The sequence below is a fragment of the Parasteatoda tepidariorum genome, chromosome 4 (genome assembly GCF_982258835.1).
Source record: "Parasteatoda tepidariorum strain Cologne lab strain chromosome 4, Ptep-v5.0, whole genome shotgun sequence".
Taxonomy (NCBI): Eukaryota; Metazoa; Arthropoda; class Arachnida; order Araneae; family Theridiidae; genus Parasteatoda; species Parasteatoda tepidariorum.
The window spans coordinates 100,130,795-100,149,705 of record NC_141758.1 but is presented as its reverse complement, the minus strand read 5'-3'; the positions used below and the strand labels follow the sequence as shown (position 1 = coordinate 100,149,705).

Here is an 18,911-nt window from a genome sequence, read left to right as displayed (position 1 = left end):
TGAGTCTAGTGTCCTGCCAACCAAGCTATCCTGGGCAATAGAGTTAGTAAAAGCATAATAAAAACAAAAGAATAACAAGGAACGAAATAAAACTTGCGTACTTGTTTTATTATGAGACTTAATAACAATAATTCAAGAGCCATTAGGCATATGAAAATGAGGTTAGTATGAAGTTTTACAATTATAAACAAGTTTTTGTCTTTCTTTAATTTTTCCCAAATAGTCCTCTACTAGAGCAGAAAATAAAAATTAAAGAGCAATTCAAAACCTTTTTTTTTTTTTTTAAATATGAAATTGAAAATGCATGAAGGTATACTAAAAAAATGGCTCACTATCTATAAAGATCTATATACAGTACATATTAGATCATCACCGATATTTACGACCACTATCACATGCAGTTTTTAAGAGTGAAAAAATTCAAAATAAATAACAAAAAATATAATTAAATTAATAAACATTAATTTTAAACTTATAGAACTTCAGGATAGCCACTCTCCAGAGAAAACAAAGTTCACTAAAAATTTCATTAATAGGAACATGATAAATTATATCATCTGCTTCTCATTATTTAATAATTTATGATCAATTAGTTTAAAAAAAAACCTTGAAAATTTTTATTTTCATACAAATTTTACTTTAATAGACTTGTCTAGTTATTTCATGAAATACTTTATAGGAATTTTCCAAGTTTTTGTAAAAATGTTTAACTTAATATTTAATTAATAATGTTAATTGAAAATTTACATTAATTTTATTACAGGCTTCAGATGGATAACAAGCATTTCAGATAGAATCAAAATGTTTATTAACCTTATATCTTAAGATATAGATAAATTAATATTTTTTAAATTTAAAATTAGTCATTGGATTGCATACGACGAACAAAATTTCTAAATGCTGACATTCCGAAATCTAAAGAAATTTTCCAGAGGATTGCTAGTTCCTAGAATGAGTGGTTACCATGAATTTCAAATGTGTTTTAGGTACAAATAAAAATAATCTATGTAGTGTATCTACCACTACAAAAATATAAGCCCAATTCACTAGCATATAAGAAATTTTAAATCGATTCCATGGTGGGACACCTTTTCATAGATAAAGGTTGACATTGTCGTTGTCTACACTCCCCAGATTGGTGACCCGGATGTGATTGCAGGAAGTGGGCGTTTCTGTCAAGTTGGGCGCGTTGACCTCACAACCGGGTCACCAATGTGGGGAGAGTAGATATCGGTGTCAAGATTTATCTATGAAAAGGTACTCTATCATGGAATTGAGTTAACATGTCTTATATACTAGAGAATTGGAATTATATTTTTGTAGTGGTAGATACACAATTTATCCAATAAAATTTGTGTGATTAAATAGACATAGCTGCCAACATGGACAGGAAAAAAATCAAGTCGATTTTACGAAATAAATCCCATGATAACTGTTGCATGATATACTAAATATTTTACATATAGAGGATTTTAGGGCTTTTTTATTGCTATCAGAATACAATTCAACTTTATCACTCTAATAACTATATAAATGGTCTAAAATATTTTCAGTTTATGATCCACATTAAATGTTAGAAATGTTCTAGAAAACTTGCTCAATTTAGGGAATTTTCAAAAATGTACAAAAACCAAGTGAATTTTTATCAAACCAGTAGAAAGTGGCAAAAACCAGTAGTCTGCAGGTAAATCAAGTACAGTTGGCAGCTATGAATAGATAAATTCAAATAACATACAGAATGTTGCAATTTAAAAATGAGTTAATAAGTATGATGTGAACTGCACTTATTGAAATAGGAAGAAAAAAAAAAGAAGTTACAATTCATTGTGTGATTAAAGGGAATTTTATAAATAGAAAAAAGAAAGAAACAATTTATCATTTGTACAAATTTATAACAAATAAAACAGTAGTGAAAAGAGTGCAACTCAACCCCTACTGTATATAAAATTCATTAAATTTTACAATCTATTTTATAAGAAAAAAATATATTCAGAAAAATGCAATATGTTTATTCAAACAAAAATAGTACATAGAAGATATACCTTATGATTGTATTACTTTCATTTATTTATTATTATCTTTTTAATAAATGTGTTATACAGCTAGTAAGAACTAATTCCTTGCACAAATTCCTTGATTAAAACACAAAAAATTAATATAATTTATTGAATGAATTGATTTTGCGTTGGTTTTTAAGCAATAAAATAAGCATTTGACTATGTATTTTTTTCAATATAATCTGTTGCCATGTTTTCAATTCAAAAGTTATTGATAAATCAACATAATAAACACACCCATCTATTACTTGAATAGACAAATACATATTACAGTAAGATTTGGTTAATATTTCAAAACATTAAATTTATTACAGAAAAGATTTTTAGTCATCAGTTTTAACATAAAATTACAATAGCATTACCAGTTTCATAGATCCAGAGTATAAATTTGTTTTGAATTGTACAAGTTCAAAACATTAGAAATTTTTTTTTTCAAAAATCTAAAGTGCGCAAAACTTTTAAATATACATATTAGAAATTTTTTTAAAAAAACATGAATGAATTATTAATTTATCTTTATTCTTATCCTAAGTCTGACTTAAGAACGCACAGGAAAAGAAGTAAACAAACAAAATAAGAAGAAATATTGGATAATAAAACCCACATACTTCAAGGGGCATCTTCATTATCCACATAATTTTATAGAATTACAAGGTCCCTAATCCTTTTCATTAATTTTAGATGACTGATATATATATAATATCAGAAAAAGAGAGAAATGTTTCTGGAATATGTTATAATTATGGTTTACCTAATACAGCTTTAAACTATTCTTTTTTTAAAAGCGGAGACTAGTTTGCAATGCCAAAAAGCATTAAATCCAAAGTTCAACAGTTGAAATATTAACAGTTGTTCTTTACGGCAAAAGCAAGTGTAGCATTTACATAAAATGATAATCCAAATTTTTAGAAGACGCTACACTGATTTCAGTCAATAAGTCAACTATCAAGCAAAAAAACAGAGCACAGAATTTTAACCCATTGAGTAGCTAAATAAACTGGCTGCATGAATATACTTCAAAAAACTCAGTAGGCTAAGAAAACATTCAATCCACAATCAAATTGCATATTTCTTCACAACAAAATGCACAAAAATTCACAAATACCTTCATAAGAAAGTACAGTTGAATTTATACTAATTCAATTTTTACACAGAAAGACTTAATTTTTGTTAAAGAGTTACAGATTTGACAGTTTGAATTTTACGTTAAAAAAACTCTTTCTATGTAATACAATACAGGCAAATTTACATGCCTCACAAGTTCAAAAATATTTTTCTAACTACTGAATTTCAATAATTAGGTTGGTAAGGAAATTTTTTTAGTGCAAAGTAATTTTTTCTATACAAAAAAGGAATTTTAATGAGTCAAATATTATTCATTCTGTTCAATGACTTTTGGCCATTTTTCTAATAACTTCATGATCCCAAAAATTTTAACAGGGTGGATAGCCAAATATTTTAACAAAGAATAAGCACCTTTAAAGTACTTTTTAAGCACTATATACGTTAAGACTTTAACATGATCATCACAAAATAACTAGTTTCTGACAAAGAGCTCCTATCTTAATTATAATAGGCACCATAAAAAGATCAAGAATTTTTGGTTTGATTTCAGAGGGTGGAAAATGAAGCCTGAAAATGATAATATCTTGAAAAATGCAGCAGTGTTGCACATCAGAGTATAAGAATTCTTCCTACTAATCTAGCTCAGTAAAAGGACATGCGGACCCGCAAGTATTTCATCAAACATGTAAAATTATTGGTGCTTTCATACACTATGCAACGAAACGGATTGAGTTTGAATGAATTGTGACAACAATGAATAGAGCAATGTGAAAACCACGCCTTCGCATATTACTTGGGGAAAATTGACAGGTAAATAAAAAATATCATTTCTGAAAAAGGGAAATTAAGCACTTTTTAAAAACACAAAATAAAAAAAGCACATTTAAGGGCTTTTAAAAAACAAAGATAAAAAATAAGCACCTTTTAAAAAAGTTAAACACCATGTATCGGGTTTAGAGCAAAAATTTGGTCTCATCTTTAAAAATGTATTCTAAAATGTACACAAATCAGGAGGATTTTAATTAACCCAGTAGACCAGGAGGAACCGGCAAAATCCAGTAGAGTGATTTGTCCATAAATGAGAGCCGAATCATAAAGTTACCAAAAATATATTTGACTCTTCATCTTTTGTATAGAAAAAATTCTGTTTAAATTCAGATTAAAAAAGAAAATATTACTTCCTTGTCAACCCAATAGTAAACTAAAATTATGATTGTATACAAGATTGCAGCATACTAATTCCTAAATTTTTATAGGAACAGTCTAAGTACCACCACAAAAAGTTTGCAATGTCCAAAACAAAAGCAAAAATAAAAGAAATGGTTATAAAATGAAATATGATTTATCTTGATTTATAAAATACTGATTGAAATAAAACATTCAGTTCTTTTAAAATTCTTCCATCTAATACAGAAATGCTTTAAAAATGCAAAAGAAAATTTTTATGATTAACAATCATTGATGAGAGGAAATGAAAAAAAAATTAATTGAAACAAAATATACACTAGAGATACATACGAAGCAACAACTTAGCGCATTCTATAAACAAAAGTTTCATTCAAGTCACTCAATTCTCCCTTAAAATCAATTTCAATACTGAAGTCCAAATCTCTCTAAAAGAAAAAAAGAATTTTTTTTCAATAAATTAAAAAAATATGACATTTGAAGATCAAAAGGGGAAGAAAAACATTTATTCAAAAAAATGACGATTAGTGCTGTCGCATTTTGGAAATAAAATCAAAAACGTATGGATAAACGAATCCTTAAAACCTATGATCTTCAACTGGGCTAATAAAAACAATTACTCATAAAAGATATACAACAAATGAGTAGATAGGAGGAAACATAAGAAACAAGATATTAGAGCACAAAATTAATTATTGTATGTATCATAAAGATATTTTTCTGACCCATGTGGCAGTAGCGACAAACTTCTCTAGTACTACTATCTTTCTGCAAGATACTTTTAATAATAATAAATACATATGTTACTAATTTAAAGTTGCAAACAAAAGCGTTGTGTTTACAAACAAAAAACCTATTTTGATAAAAAAAAAAATTATTCAAATTTTCTTAATAGAATATGCAATATTTGTTTTATTCCAATACTATGGACAACATTCTTTGTAGGAGAAAAATGCACTAAATATTTCCCTTTTTGCATTTTGACAAATTATCATCATCACATTAAAAAAAAAAGACTAATTAAAAATCGAGCAATCCGTTGCAGTAACTATTGAATAAAAGATCGATGACAAAATCATGCAAATTGGACTTTTTAATATGGGGTACTCAAATGTGTGCTTCGTTTCGAGATTCAGTTATTGTGATAAACATCACATTAAGAATATACAATTTTAAAAACCACACGAAAATCTATATCAATAACTGTTAAGATACAATTATAGCACTATGGATTCACCAAACCAAAATTTGTAAGACTTATGGAAAATCCCAGCGACAATGTCACCGCGATTTTGCCATGGGGTTTCTGACAGAAGAATCAAATGATAGAAATGTTGAAACTTACTTTGTTCTTTTCATTGGGACACATTTTAAACATTCCATAAACTTCTTCTCCTTTCCTAACAGTCAGATAATCATCAAAATAGAAGACAGTCTGCTTCCAATGGGTATAGGGAGCTTCGGGTGCTGTAACATTCCATTAGTGTTAATTTCGTTCTATATTACAGAACATTCAAAATAAAATTCAATAAAACCCCTCTCAGATAGGAGGGTTTACTGATCTAATCACAAATTCGAAAAAGAAAAAAACATCACTTACAAAAACTTAAGAGGTTGCCATAATTTAAAAGAAAGAATTCAAGCAAACCTAGAGTTTGTCATAAAGTTTCAATTGCTGGAAAAAATATTTCAAAATATTAAAATACAAATAAATTATTAGGAGAGAACTTCTCCAGTGCGTAATCCAGTTATCATCTCATAACTTATTTTCATTTGTATAGATTAAAATTTTCTTTTCAGCATTTGAAACTCTAGGTTTGTCAGAATTCACATTTTGTACACTTGAAATTTTATTTAAATGGTGGTTTACTTCAGTTATGCATAGCAGGTAAGTATAATGACGAGTGAAATTAAAATTCGAAATAACACTGAAGTCTTGCATTTCAAGTTTTGTCTTACTAAAATTTCTTAAGATAACTATAATTTGAACCCGCACTATATGACTATTTAAAACACTTTCTCAAACTTCCTAATTTTTTTAAATTAGGTAGCAAAAAAAGTTAGATCGGAACTATGAAAAATATTCATACTATCATAAATGATAAGAAAAGTGAATTTAAATGGAGTAATTCTTGGATACCTATAGTTCATAACAATATAATTAATTATAGCTTAAAAGAATGATACAGACCCGTAGAAAAGCCAGTTCGTTTATGACACTTGGTGAACTCTACATTGAAAAATGTGACAAAGGCTTGTATGTAATCATCCCTTTTTACTTGCAAATGAAAAGGACTAGCGAATTTCAAATCTGAAGTTTTAACAGTATACAAGTCAACTTCCTAAAAACAAATAAAATATCATAAACCAATAGAGATTTATATTTTGCATAATCAGTTAAAAAATTAATTTTAAATCTTCATAGGTCCATAAAAGATTTTATGAAACACTGGTTGCACAACCGGTTTAAGTTTTTTTTTCTTCCTGTTGGTGGCTTTATGTTATTAGAATAATCAAAATATGTATTTAGTAGTTTACTAAGGGAGCATTAATTTTTCTTATTTCTACATAGCTTATAGTTTTATTTTAATTAGCACCTATTATCAAAATCAATTAACTTATTTTATTTTATAACCGTCGTTGAACAGCCGACCCAATTTCATGGGTTTACGACTACTTACGTTCAACTCCGTAGCCTTGTAATTTCGAACCAATCCAGAAGACAAGGAAACTCCTGGATCAGTACCCCCAGAGGTATTGATTTGTTGTGGGAACATGGAGGACTTTGAGACTCGACAGATTTAACGTGCATCAGTCACCATTTACTACACGGGGAGTCTCCGGTTGGCGAGGATCGAACCTACGACCTCTTGGATATGGGCCCAGCGCCCTACCGACAATTAACTTATTGCATAATTTTTTTTTTTTTTTAATACAAATTTCAAATTAAACTCTTTAAAAAGGTAATAAATATATATACATACCGTATATTCCGGCGTATAATGCGCACTTTTAATACAAAAAATAACATTGGAATTTACGGGTGCGCGGTATACGCCGAAAGTAAAAAATTATAGATTAAAAAAATTTAAATATAGAAAAATACTTTTATTTTAAATAAATAACATACCTTTACCTATATACTTTATTGATTTTCGTTATTACATAAATAGTTCATTATCTCAGAATCACATTATTACTCTTTCAACTCTACCCTCACATACATGTCAAATTCAGTTCTTTTATTTTTGCAAAAGATAGGGAAAAAAACTTTTTATTTACGATCTTGAAAGACGAGATATTGCACATGTACAATCCAAATTTTCGTGAGCATTATACGAAGAGTATATCTTAAAATTTAAAAAAAGTATTAGAAATTACGGGTGCGCGTTATGCGCCGGAATATACCGTATACCCTAAGCTTATAATCTGATATCTTCAATATTATTTCTTAGTTGAAGTACCTTATAAAAAAGTATTTCAGGCAATAGTATTTATAAAGTATTTTCATGATGTACTTACTTTTAACAAGCAGACATTTGTTACAACTTGTTTAGGATCAACAACATCAACAAGTGGCTCTGAAATAGCAACCTTCCTTATACAGCTCATATTAAATCCATAAACGCTGTCCCACCCTAGAAATAAGAATTAAAAATAATCATTAAGAGCACAAAAAATACATGGCTTACCAATACACTGAAAAAACACTTGTTGCTTTAAAATAATCTAACAAAGGATGGTAAAGCTCTTAAATTTTTTTGTTCCCTTACAGATGAAATAAAAAATTTTGAATGACAAGAGCAGTTTTTTTTTTTTTTTTTAAAAAAAGAAAACTTTTAGCAAAAATATGGATATTGTCAGGTAGTTTAAAAATTTATCAGTCAAAAATGTTTAAACTAACTAAGAATAGTGTTATGTTAGTGACAAAATATTAATAAAGCAAAATCACATCACTATGAAACATAACCATGCAACATACTATAAACTTATTTAGTGGTGTTATCGTATTGAATGTACTTACAGTTAATTTTCTCATCTTTATATTGCCTATCTTCAATGGCACATAGAAATAAAGTTGCCCTATCAGGAAACATCATTCCATCAGGTTTCTAAAAACATAAAACTATTAGTTTCAGAATTAATATAGATACATATAGATTATTCGTATAGATAATCTTAGCTGAGACTTATTTTTAAATATACATTGGTTCATATTGAGAAATTCTATAGAAGGCAAAAATTGAAAAATATCTTCAATCTATACATTTAAATCCAACTGAATGTTTGGGGACAAATAGAGATCCATGATCAATTGAAGAAGGAATTATTGTTACATTTGAATTATTGTTATTTAAAAAAAAAATTCCTTTTGAAAGAATTGAATAAAAGAATCCCGCTAAAAAGTAACACTAAAACTTACCAGCCATTTATCGCGAGCATAGAGTACTGTATCTAGCATTGATTCATAAAATAAACAATAACCCATCCACTCAGAAATGATGATGTCAACTTTTTCAGCGGGTATTTCAACGTCTTCTACTTTCCCTTTCACAATAGTAATAACTAGAAAATAAAATAAATTTAAAATTCATATTTATTTATCCATTTAGCAAGCAAAATATTGTTATCCTCAATATTAAAAATAATAATAAAATTAAAAATACTTTTACAAGAAATTTGTTACAAGATTATTGTTTTGTTAATTGAATAAAGCCTCCCCCCTGGGGGGGGGGGAGAAAGATGGTCCGAGACAAACTAAGTTTCCCTAAGTTTAATTTCCAAATGTAGTAAGTTTAAATTCCAAATGTAGTATTCTAAGAAAATATTTCTACTTTTACAAACATCGTGTGCATTCTTATTAATATTAAATCATATTTTTTTTTTTGTAAATAAATAAGTAAAATTAATTAATAGAATATTGTGTAAATAAAAATTTCTGGCAATTTTTTAAATAAAATATTATAAATTTTAGAATTGTTTAAGAATTGCATAATGCATTACACATCAAAAGTGATACATTACTAAGTCGTGTTATTTAAAATATGTCAATTGTAATTATTAAAAATGTGAGTGATTTTGTTTCCATTATTCGTCCGAAATGAATATTCTGTGTTGAGCAGTATACGCTAAAAATCAAATATTTGTATGTTGCATCTCTAATTTAGTAGCATCAATTGTTGAGCAGAATCTTGTATCTATTTACAATTTAAAAACTTCTTGTAAAGGTTTTTTAGCAATTTTTGCAATAACAGGACCCAATTTGCACAAAAGCCGGACCCTGATTGAAAGAATGTGACTTAACGCTTATTTCATATTCACAAATTATGAATAGTTTTTTTCACAATTTTACAAAAAAGGATCTTTCACAAAATGTCTGGACAGACCCCTGATCATAAACAATTGAAATACTAACCTTGTAACAGTTGATAAATCCTAAATTTAATTTTCGGGTAGAAAATATGTTCTTTTTTTTTACAAGATTTCTAAAATCAATGGCTCTTTGGAGAAATTTTTTTTTTTTAAATATGTAAACAAATAAAAAAATTTTTTACAAAAACAGGTTTTTTCCTTACGGAAGACTTAAAAAAAACTTACCGTTGTCTAACCCATTTTCTTTGGTTATCTTTTCAGCATGTTCTACAATTCCGGAGCATTCAATCTAAAGTAATTACAAATGTATGCTTCATACAAATAAATTACAATACTACTACAAACGTATTTATAAATATGCCTAACATTTAAATATATGTCACTAGCTATAACAAATGATTAATTATTGGAGAAAAAAAATTTACCACAGGAAATTAAGAAAAAACAATTTTTACAAAATTAAAAAAAATTATGAGTCCTGCCTTTCCATTGACAAAATTTATCCAACATTAAATTTCCGTTGAAAAATTATAAATTATTATAATTAGATGGAATGTTGTAATTTCAAATTTTCTTGTCACTTTTATCCCCATTTAGTCTTATTTTTACTCAGTCTATTTTGGATACCAAACAATTTACACACATAACCCAAACTTTTTAAAAATAAAATAATTTTTTTTAAAAATAAAAGCATAACCGAAAGAATGAATTTATTAATTATACTATATAAAAAGTACGGACTTTAAATAATGATTTTTATGAGAAAAATAAAGTGATTTAAATCCATGTGATGCCAACACTGATCTCTCTGAATTACTTTAAAAAGTACATAGGTAATATTTAAAATTCAAACAATTTATTCAAAAATCTGCTCGATACACACCTGAAATCCAACTGATTTTTTTTTATTTTTAAATTCAAGGTATTTGCAACTTTTTAGATTTTCAAATTCATGACTTTTCATGACTTAACGAAGCATAATTCCAAAACAATAACGAAGCATAATTACAAACATAATTCCAACAAACGCATTGTTATTATAAAAAAGCATTATAATAACATTCATTGAAATGATAGGTATAACCAAAACTGCTATACTCTGCATCTTCATATTTATAGATTTTAAATTTAAAAAACAGTAAAGAAAGAGTTAAAGTAATAAAATAGCTGAAAAAAATACAAAAGCAAATATTTTTTTTCCCCTGTCCATTCTAAAGATACTTTCCTTGTTCATCGGAAAGGAAAGAAATACTCCTGATTTTTCGGTTCTCATTTCGGAATTAAAAAAAATTTTGCCAATGAAAGGCTTGCTTCAGCTAGAATTTTAAATTGATTAAATAAAATAAAAAATAATAACAAAAGTTGTGAAATCACAGAAGTTTAAAAGATAATTCGCACCAGAAATGTTTTTTCTTTCATTTTATGAAAGAACACCTTTATTTTTAAAGAACATGATAAAAATATTTTACATCTTAATCAAATATGACTGTGGGTGGGGATTTTGTTACCAATTCAGATATTCGGAACACCATGAAATTGGGGAAAAGGGGTAAATTCCATTATAAAAAATATATTTTTCGGCTACCTATATCCATGACTTTTCACGATTTTTTCAAAAAAATTGTTAAAATCATGACAAATTTTGTTTAATACTGAAATTAATGACTTTCCAGGTGCGCGGATACCCTATAAATTATTAACTTTAAAATTATGGACAACGGCTGTTTTAAAAAATATGAATTCACACTGAAGAAGAAATTTAATATTCCTGAAAATGGATTTAACAAGCTTTACAACCAAAAGAATTAACTTCTTTTTAAAAAAATCTTTACAATCTATGACCGAATAAAAATAAAAAATTTACCCCTATGACTTTAGTTGCTCCAGCCTTTGCAGCAAACATACACAGAATTCCTGTACCACATCCTATGTCCAAAACAGTTTTCCCACGAAACAAGTGTTTATTATGAAACATTGCATTTCTATAAGTCAAAGTTCGAACTTCATCCTTTAACATTTCCTGAAACATTTGAAGGAAAATTAACATGGAAACAAATTAATTGTTAAAGAAATGTATACATTTATATATAATTGTATAAATTTAATATATACAGCGAAACCTCTAAGAAAGACCACCTCTACTTACAATCACTTTTAGGAGGCACAGAATTTTTACCTAGACAGGGTGCGTAGCCAAATCTTTCAATAAGCACCTTTAAAGTACTTTTTAAGCACTAAAAAAAAAATATTGTTAAGCACTATATACATTAACAAAATTCAAAATAATTTTCAAAGACTTGTCATGGTCATGATAAAATAACTAGTTTCTGACAAGGAACTCTTTTCTTGATTATATTGGCCACCATAAAAAGTCCGAGAGATTTTTCGATTCGATTTCAGAGGGTGGAAAATGAAGCCTAAAATGGATAATATCTTGCAAAATGCAGCAGAGTTACACATGAGAGTGCAATAATCTCACCGAACTCAGCACAGTAGACGCACATGTGGACTCGCAAGTATTTCATCTAACATGTAAAATGATTGGGGCTTTCATACGTTAACGACCGCCAGTACAATGAAATAGATTTCAGTTGAATGAATTATTAAAAAGTTTAATAGAACAATATGAAAAGCTCGATTTTACAAAATACACGGCGAAAATTGACACTACCTATTCGAAAATGTTATTTTTAAAAAGGGAAAAATCAAGTATTTTTTAAAAACACCTGATGAAAAAAGCACCTTTAAGGGCTTTTAATAAACGAAAATCGAATATAAGCACCTTTAAGCACTTTTTAAAAATGCTACGCACCATGCCTAGTGTTGAAGAAAACCTTTGGGAAGAGACCATTAAAACCTCCCCCAGCGACTGAATAGAAACTGCACCAAATGCAGAAAATTTCAAACAAGTAGACAAGAAAAAATATTTAAATTTTTTTTTTAACAAAACAAAATAGATTGAACCTTTTTTTCACGACGCCAACTGAAGTGGCATTTCCGCACCAAGAAAATGAAACTGACTAAAAATAAAATTATTTGCGAGAAATTATGTACCTTTGATTACAATTTTAAAAGTCGATGGTGGTAACCTTTAAGAGTGACCAACCTCCATTTTACCATGAAACAGAGAGTGGTCGCTCTCGAGAGGTTTCACTTCATTTAGATTTTAAATAAAAAGTAACACAATACTGAATTACACAAGATTTTAGTTAAAAGCTGGTTAGTTTTTAAGAACAAAAAAGCACAAAGCATCACAACTTCAAATTAAACTATAAGCTTAATGAAGATTTGTGAATTTTATGGTTAAAAAGGAGTAGTTTTTTGAAGAAAAAAATCAGTATGATGATAAATTTAAAGACATTACTTTTCAAATTAACAGTACAGTCCAGAATACATTATTGGACTATTTTGAATTTAAACCATCTTAAGTACAATTTGTAACCAAAGACTAATTTTTATTAAGCTCAACAAGTACGATTTTTACATTATTATAACTGCAAAAAGCAGCAAATTGTTAATATTGATACTTTTTTTTGCGACAGTGTGCAGTCTAAGACATTTGAAAAAATAATAAATAAAGTGGACATTAAGAATTGAAGTATAGGAACTAAAAAACCAACCAAACACACGAACAAGAAGTTTTTCTTTTTACCGGCCTTTATTGCTGAACAAAGTAACAGCAAAAAGAACACAACTATCATGATATATGCATTCAATAGAACTTTTATAAATGGGCAGAAATAACAGATTCCCTCAAAACCTGAGTAAAACCAACTTTGCACGCAATTACATTGTTTGTGTTTATGAAAATAACTGGTAAATTCCCTGATCACTTTAATGAAGAAGGTGACTTAGCTGTTTTACCCCATCCCTCGACAGAATATGTTGTTTCCATTTCTAATGACACTTGGTCAAGTCAAGCTTGCCAGCTATTGCCCTTTTTCAATTTAAGTTAGGAATGCGCTTTTTGTTTGACAAGAGAGCACCACAAGGGTAAAAGTATTTCTTGGCGCAGAATCTCACACAAAAACTTACCTCATGTATTCCAAAGTGTGCATAGGAATCGAAATAATAATCTTTGGAAGTCATTTCCTCAGGTCTGTAAGTGGTTAAGCCATCCATCTCTTTTTGGCACCTGAAGCAAAACTTTGCTTTGCCATCACACTTTTCTTCTTTATTATCAGTCAGTTCATTATTATCAGTCAGTTCATTATTATCAGTCAGTTCACCATTATCAGTCAGTTCACCATTAACTGTCACTTCTCCATTAGAGCTAGCTGTTGACACCTTTAAGAAGTAATTATATTACATAAATGTAAAATACAAAAGCATTATACATAATATATTTAATACTAAATGGTATTGTAATAGTTTAGTCATGAGAACTGACATTAAGAGTTACAAGACTTTAAATTAATGATGTTCCGAAGACCACAAAAATTGTGAACAGTGGGTTTTTCATTTAAAACCACTTTTTTTAAAAAAAATAGCGAAATACAAAAGAGCCATTGAAAATGACTGTGGACTAGGAATATCCTTTAGTCACTGGTCTATAGATTAGTGATTAAATTTTGCAAATTTTAACCATTAAAATAGTACATTGAGTACTATTGATGTACAATTAACTTCTATTGTACTAGCATCCTTTTTAAACAGATTCGCCAAAAAAGTTAGCATATTTTTTTTAAATAATGTAAAATAATATTTCCTTTGTTGTTTGCTCTCTAGCTGTGTTATTTAGGACTTAAGAAGCTCTTAGTCTGTGTCTTGGAGATATTTCCCTGATTTAAAAAACAAATAAAAAAAACATCTATAGGTTTGCTTGGGGTTGACTTTTAGTTACATGTTATATCTTTCAAATCGGACCACTTGTGCGATTTTCTAAAAAAAGTTTCTTCCAGGTTAGTCCTAAGACTTGCCGATTATTCTAGTTAGTACATTACCCTTTCTCTCATAATAACAGACTTATCTTTGATTTAATGAAATTTAGTTTAATGGAGTCACATGTCAGCCATATAAATCCACCAATTTTAATTTGAAAATTGCAATTTTTATAGAAAAATTTTCCTAAAAATTGACAATTATGCAAACATATAAAGGGCAACCTTTTTCTGATAGATGATAAAAGAAAATATCAAACGCTATTAACCATTTCAAAACTGAAGAATCAATCTTCCAATCTGAACCCTAATCTGACTTCATGACATTAACAGGGTTACCACAGAAAAAAAAGGAACAAAATTGTTGCTTTTAGCAGCCTAAAACATGAAAATAGTAGCCAAAAACTAGGAAATTAGTTGCTTAAATAAGAAGAAAAATTCATCAAAAATATGACTAAAATTTTGTTAATGACTTAATTGTCATATACCATGACCCATTCAGTCAAGTTGGTGGCAAATACGATAATTGTTACATAAACGTAAATGTTTATATACCGTATATTCCGGCGCATAACGCGCACTTTTAATGCAAAAAATAACATCGGAATTTACGGGTGCGCGGTATACGCCGACTATAAAAAATTATAGATTAAAAAAATTTAAATTTAGAAAAATACTTTTATTTTAAAGAAATAACATACCTATATACTTTATTGATTTTCGTTATTACATAAATAGTTCATTATATTCGTCTTCCGTTATTTCTTCAGGCACGTCATCACAATCTGTTTCGTCTTCATCATTTGTGTTACCCTCTTCCATGAATAAACAGTCATCTTCTGATCCGTCCAGATTATTTGAAATGCTGCATTTTTTAATGGTTTTCTAACCATCTCAGGCTTAATTTCACCCCATGCTTTTAGTATCCATTCGCACACTGTTTCCAAACTTGCACGACGCATATATCCTCCTTTCTAAAAAGGTTTTTTTTCGCCCAATTGGCTTTAAAAGCAGAAGTCCAATTGCTGAACTATTGATGTCAATCCGCCTGTAATAACTGCCACATCGGTGTTACATTCTTTCATTAATTTTTTTTGCATTATCTGTAAGGTGGGATCTAAACATGTCCCACACTAAAAGGCTTTCTGGTTTTCTATAGATACTAAACGAGATATTGCACATGTACAATCCAAATTTTTATGCGCGTTATACGAAGAGTATATCTTAAAATTTAAAAAAAGTTATTAGAAATTACGGGTGCGCGTTATGCGCCGGAATATACGGTATATGAAAAGTAATTACTCAAATTCGAAATTCATGCATCATAATATCGTATTAATAATTATTTTTTTCTTTAAAAAAAAAAAAGCAGAATTTCGTAGCAATAATTATTGAAAAGACAATCGAGAAATGAAATAGACTTAAAATGGAGTCTGTGCAGATTGAACAAATTAAAAAGTGAAGACTCAAATTTGCAATTCAAAATTTTTTTATTTTAAAAAAAAAAAAAAAAAAAGAAGTTAGGTGTGTTCAGAAACTATTTTGTGGGGTGCCGGTTTTCCACCCAATTTATGCTTGAAAAAATAATAAAACATAATACAGAGTACAGAAAAGTCTCCGTTTCCAGAAAATAGTTGCTTTTTTTTTTTAAAGCCTTTTCAGTCATAAAAAGCTGTTGTAGTCTCCTCATGCCAAAAATAGTTGCAATTAGTAGCATTTTAGTCGCCTGTGGCAACCCTGCATAAAGTCAAAGTTCCAAAGTGACCTGATTTGAGCTTAAACAACCTAAAATAAGTATCCCAAAACATACTTCCTTTTTGATGAACACATAGCTTTTTGAGGCTGTTATATTTGCTTCATTATTCTCTTATATTCAATAGATTACAAGTAGGAATTTCAAAAGTTTTGTCAAAGTTTCAAAAGACATTATACAGTTACATTGTCAAATTTTTCAATTAGAATTTGTACCACTACTGAAACTGCAACACTTAACTTATGATTTAGATAATACAAACAAACAAAATAAAAAAATAAACCACTTACCTCCATAGTTTCAGACATCTTAAATCTAGAATTAAAATTCCATTAATTAATAATTAGAACACTTTCAAAGTCACAAATAAGCAGAAAAATAATTTGAAAAATTAACTTTTTTCTTATCTACGTATTTACAAAAGCAGGTTGAAATGGAATGAGGACCTGGATAGCCTGATTGAAAGGGAGTTGAAATCTTGTTTGTGAGAATTGGAGTTTGACTACAACAGGTCAAAGAATTCTTGTGCATTAAATAGTGACTGGCGTATCTGCCGAGGTCATAAGATCTTGCAAGTTCTCATAACAAATTGATACCTCTCGGGGAGCCATGATAGTTCAGGGGATGGAGTGCTGCCAATGAGGTCACCCGGTTTCAAATCCCAGTGATGGTTTGTAGTTATGAATTATGCACCCGGCTCGCACCAACCACAGTACTGACTTAAAACATCTTCAGTGCTAGACGGATCACGGGTTAGTCTCCTTGCTGTCAGGCTAACCATAGAAAAATTTCTTGGTTTTCCTCTCTACGTAACACAAATGAGGGTTAGTTCCATTATAGTTTTCTACTCTGTTGCCAAATTTCAGAACTGTGCAAGCAATGACACACATAGTCTCATAAAAAAAAATTTGTCTATCGTATCTATCATATAAATGTGCACATTAATTATAGCCACAGAATTTAGTCTCAGCTCGATAGCATCATAATTTTATTTTTATAACAATAGTAGAACAGCCGACCCAATGTTGGGTTTACGACTACTAATACTCAACTCCGTAACCACGTAATTTTGAATACAATCCAGAAGACAAGGGAACTCCTGAATCAAGTATTGGGAGAAATTTGCTTCCGAGGAGGACTTTTTGATGGAACTAACCCGCATTACATGGAGAGGAAGACCACGAGAACGGTTAGAACCACGGTTAGCTTGATGGCAAAGGGACTCTAAACCCATTGTCCCTCTACCAATGAGGATATTTCACATCACCACTGTGGTCGGTGCAAGCCGGATGCGGATTTATTTCAACTAGCCATCGCTGGGGATTTGCAACCAGGTCACCTCATTGGAAGGCGAACTCTCTATTCCCTAATCTTTGAAACTTCCACCCAACAATTGGCAATTAAATTAAAGCATCAATTGAATTGCTAACTTATTTTATTTCGCACAAAATTTAGAAAGTTATAAAGACTTTAAATTCTCATTTTTTTAATTGGGTCTCGCTTTTGGAGCAAATAGACCTAAAAATTTAAAAATAATTCTGCGTAGGGAAGAAAATCTAGCGGAACAACAGAATAACATCATTAATGCTACCACTTATAATTAATACTGTAATCCATCACATCGCAATTATGTAGGATAAAAGTGCGATACTGTTTGTTAGTTTATTATCCATAATTTACTAGTTAACCTAATTAAATAACAAAACATATAAAAGTTATGTAACACAGACGCGCGATATGGAAAAATTTGCATTGGTGGCAACACAGTATATAAATAGCACACATGCCGATTATAAATAAGTTACAAAAAGAAACATTTCTGTTATTTGAAAAAAAAGAGGAGATATCAATCTTCCCAAAATAAAAATACGTTTAAAATTAAGAGTTGATTCCAACATTACCCTCAACGTAAAAAGCGAAGTTAAGACAAAACGAATTTGAGCAATATAAAGTTACTTTTGGAGAAACAGGAAAAAATATGCGAGTTTATAATAATAGAATATAACAAATAATTAATTGTATACTTACATCACTCGTCTTAAACACGTGTGTCAGCGCTAAAATTTACAAAAGCCGAGAAATAAACAAAGAACTTCAAATGAATCTGAAATAACTGATGCCACTTTTCATCTGAATAAAGGGAAAATCTTAAATGTGAGTAACTGCAGTGACGGCCTAGGAGACAACATATGAGATCAAAAAATCGTTTGGTGAAGAGAGTTCTGAAAATGAATAAAGTCTCCTTCTCTGCTGCTTTTAATCCATATTTCGCATTTGGATAATCAAAAATATATTTTGAAATTTCCATGATGCTTACAAAAATGCAGTTTTTCTTGTGGCATTGACGTTTAATTCCTTATTTCAAATCTTCTTCAACTCTTTCTCGTCCCGCAGGGGACTGATCGTTAAGACACGGTTCCCAGCAGATCACCGAAGTCAAGCATCACTGGCTGTGGTCAGTGTGCGGGTGGGTGACCACTTGGATCAGCCTGCGAAGGACCGAGGGTGTGCGGTATTGGCCCACGTTAAACTGTTCTACCAAAAAGTGCTCGACTTCGCGTGCCTGTCGTCGGGCTACCGAAGCGGGGGTGCCATCCC

The 18,911-nt window shown here is 29.5% G+C and overlaps 1 protein-coding gene across 2 annotated transcripts; it reads right to left on the bottom strand.

Annotated features, from left to right (window-relative positions):
* Window positions 1-1,988: 1,988 nt before the first annotated feature.
* Window positions 1,989-18,474, bottom strand: LOC107438843 (protein arginine N-methyltransferase 1). 2 transcript variants are annotated; one of them, XM_016051231.4, is made up of 11 exons: window positions 18,342-18,474; window positions 16,604-16,628; window positions 13,716-13,967; window positions 11,545-11,700; window positions 9,906-9,969; window positions 8,731-8,873; window positions 8,332-8,419; window positions 7,830-7,945; window positions 6,499-6,649; window positions 5,653-5,774; window positions 1,989-4,735 (listed from the first exon to the last, which is right to left on the bottom strand). In XM_016051231.4, exons 2-11 carry the CDS (start codon window positions 16,619-16,621, stop codon window positions 4,652-4,654), a joined length of 1,194 nt encoding a protein of 397 aa, XP_015906717.1. In that variant the 5' UTR covers window positions 16,622-16,628; window positions 18,342-18,474; the 3' UTR covers window positions 1,989-4,651. The 2 variants fall into 2 exon arrangements, with proteins under 2 accessions (XP_015906717.1, XP_087017944.1); XM_087161818.1 differs by lacking the exon at window positions 16,604-16,628 and having other exon boundaries at window positions 2,860-4,735; window positions 18,342-18,429.
* Window positions 18,475-18,911: the final 437 nt, after the last annotated feature.

Coding starts and splice junctions, on each gene's coding strand:
- LOC107438843 (XM_016051231.4), bottom strand. Junction 7,946..8,331: donor TAAAGATGAGAAAATTAACT/GTAAGTACATTC, acceptor TCTTATTTCTAG/GGTGGGACAGCGTTTATGGA. Junction 6,650..7,829: donor CAAATGTCTGCTTGTTAAAA/GTAAGTACATCA, acceptor ATTTGTTTTTAG/GAAGTTGACTTGTATACTGT.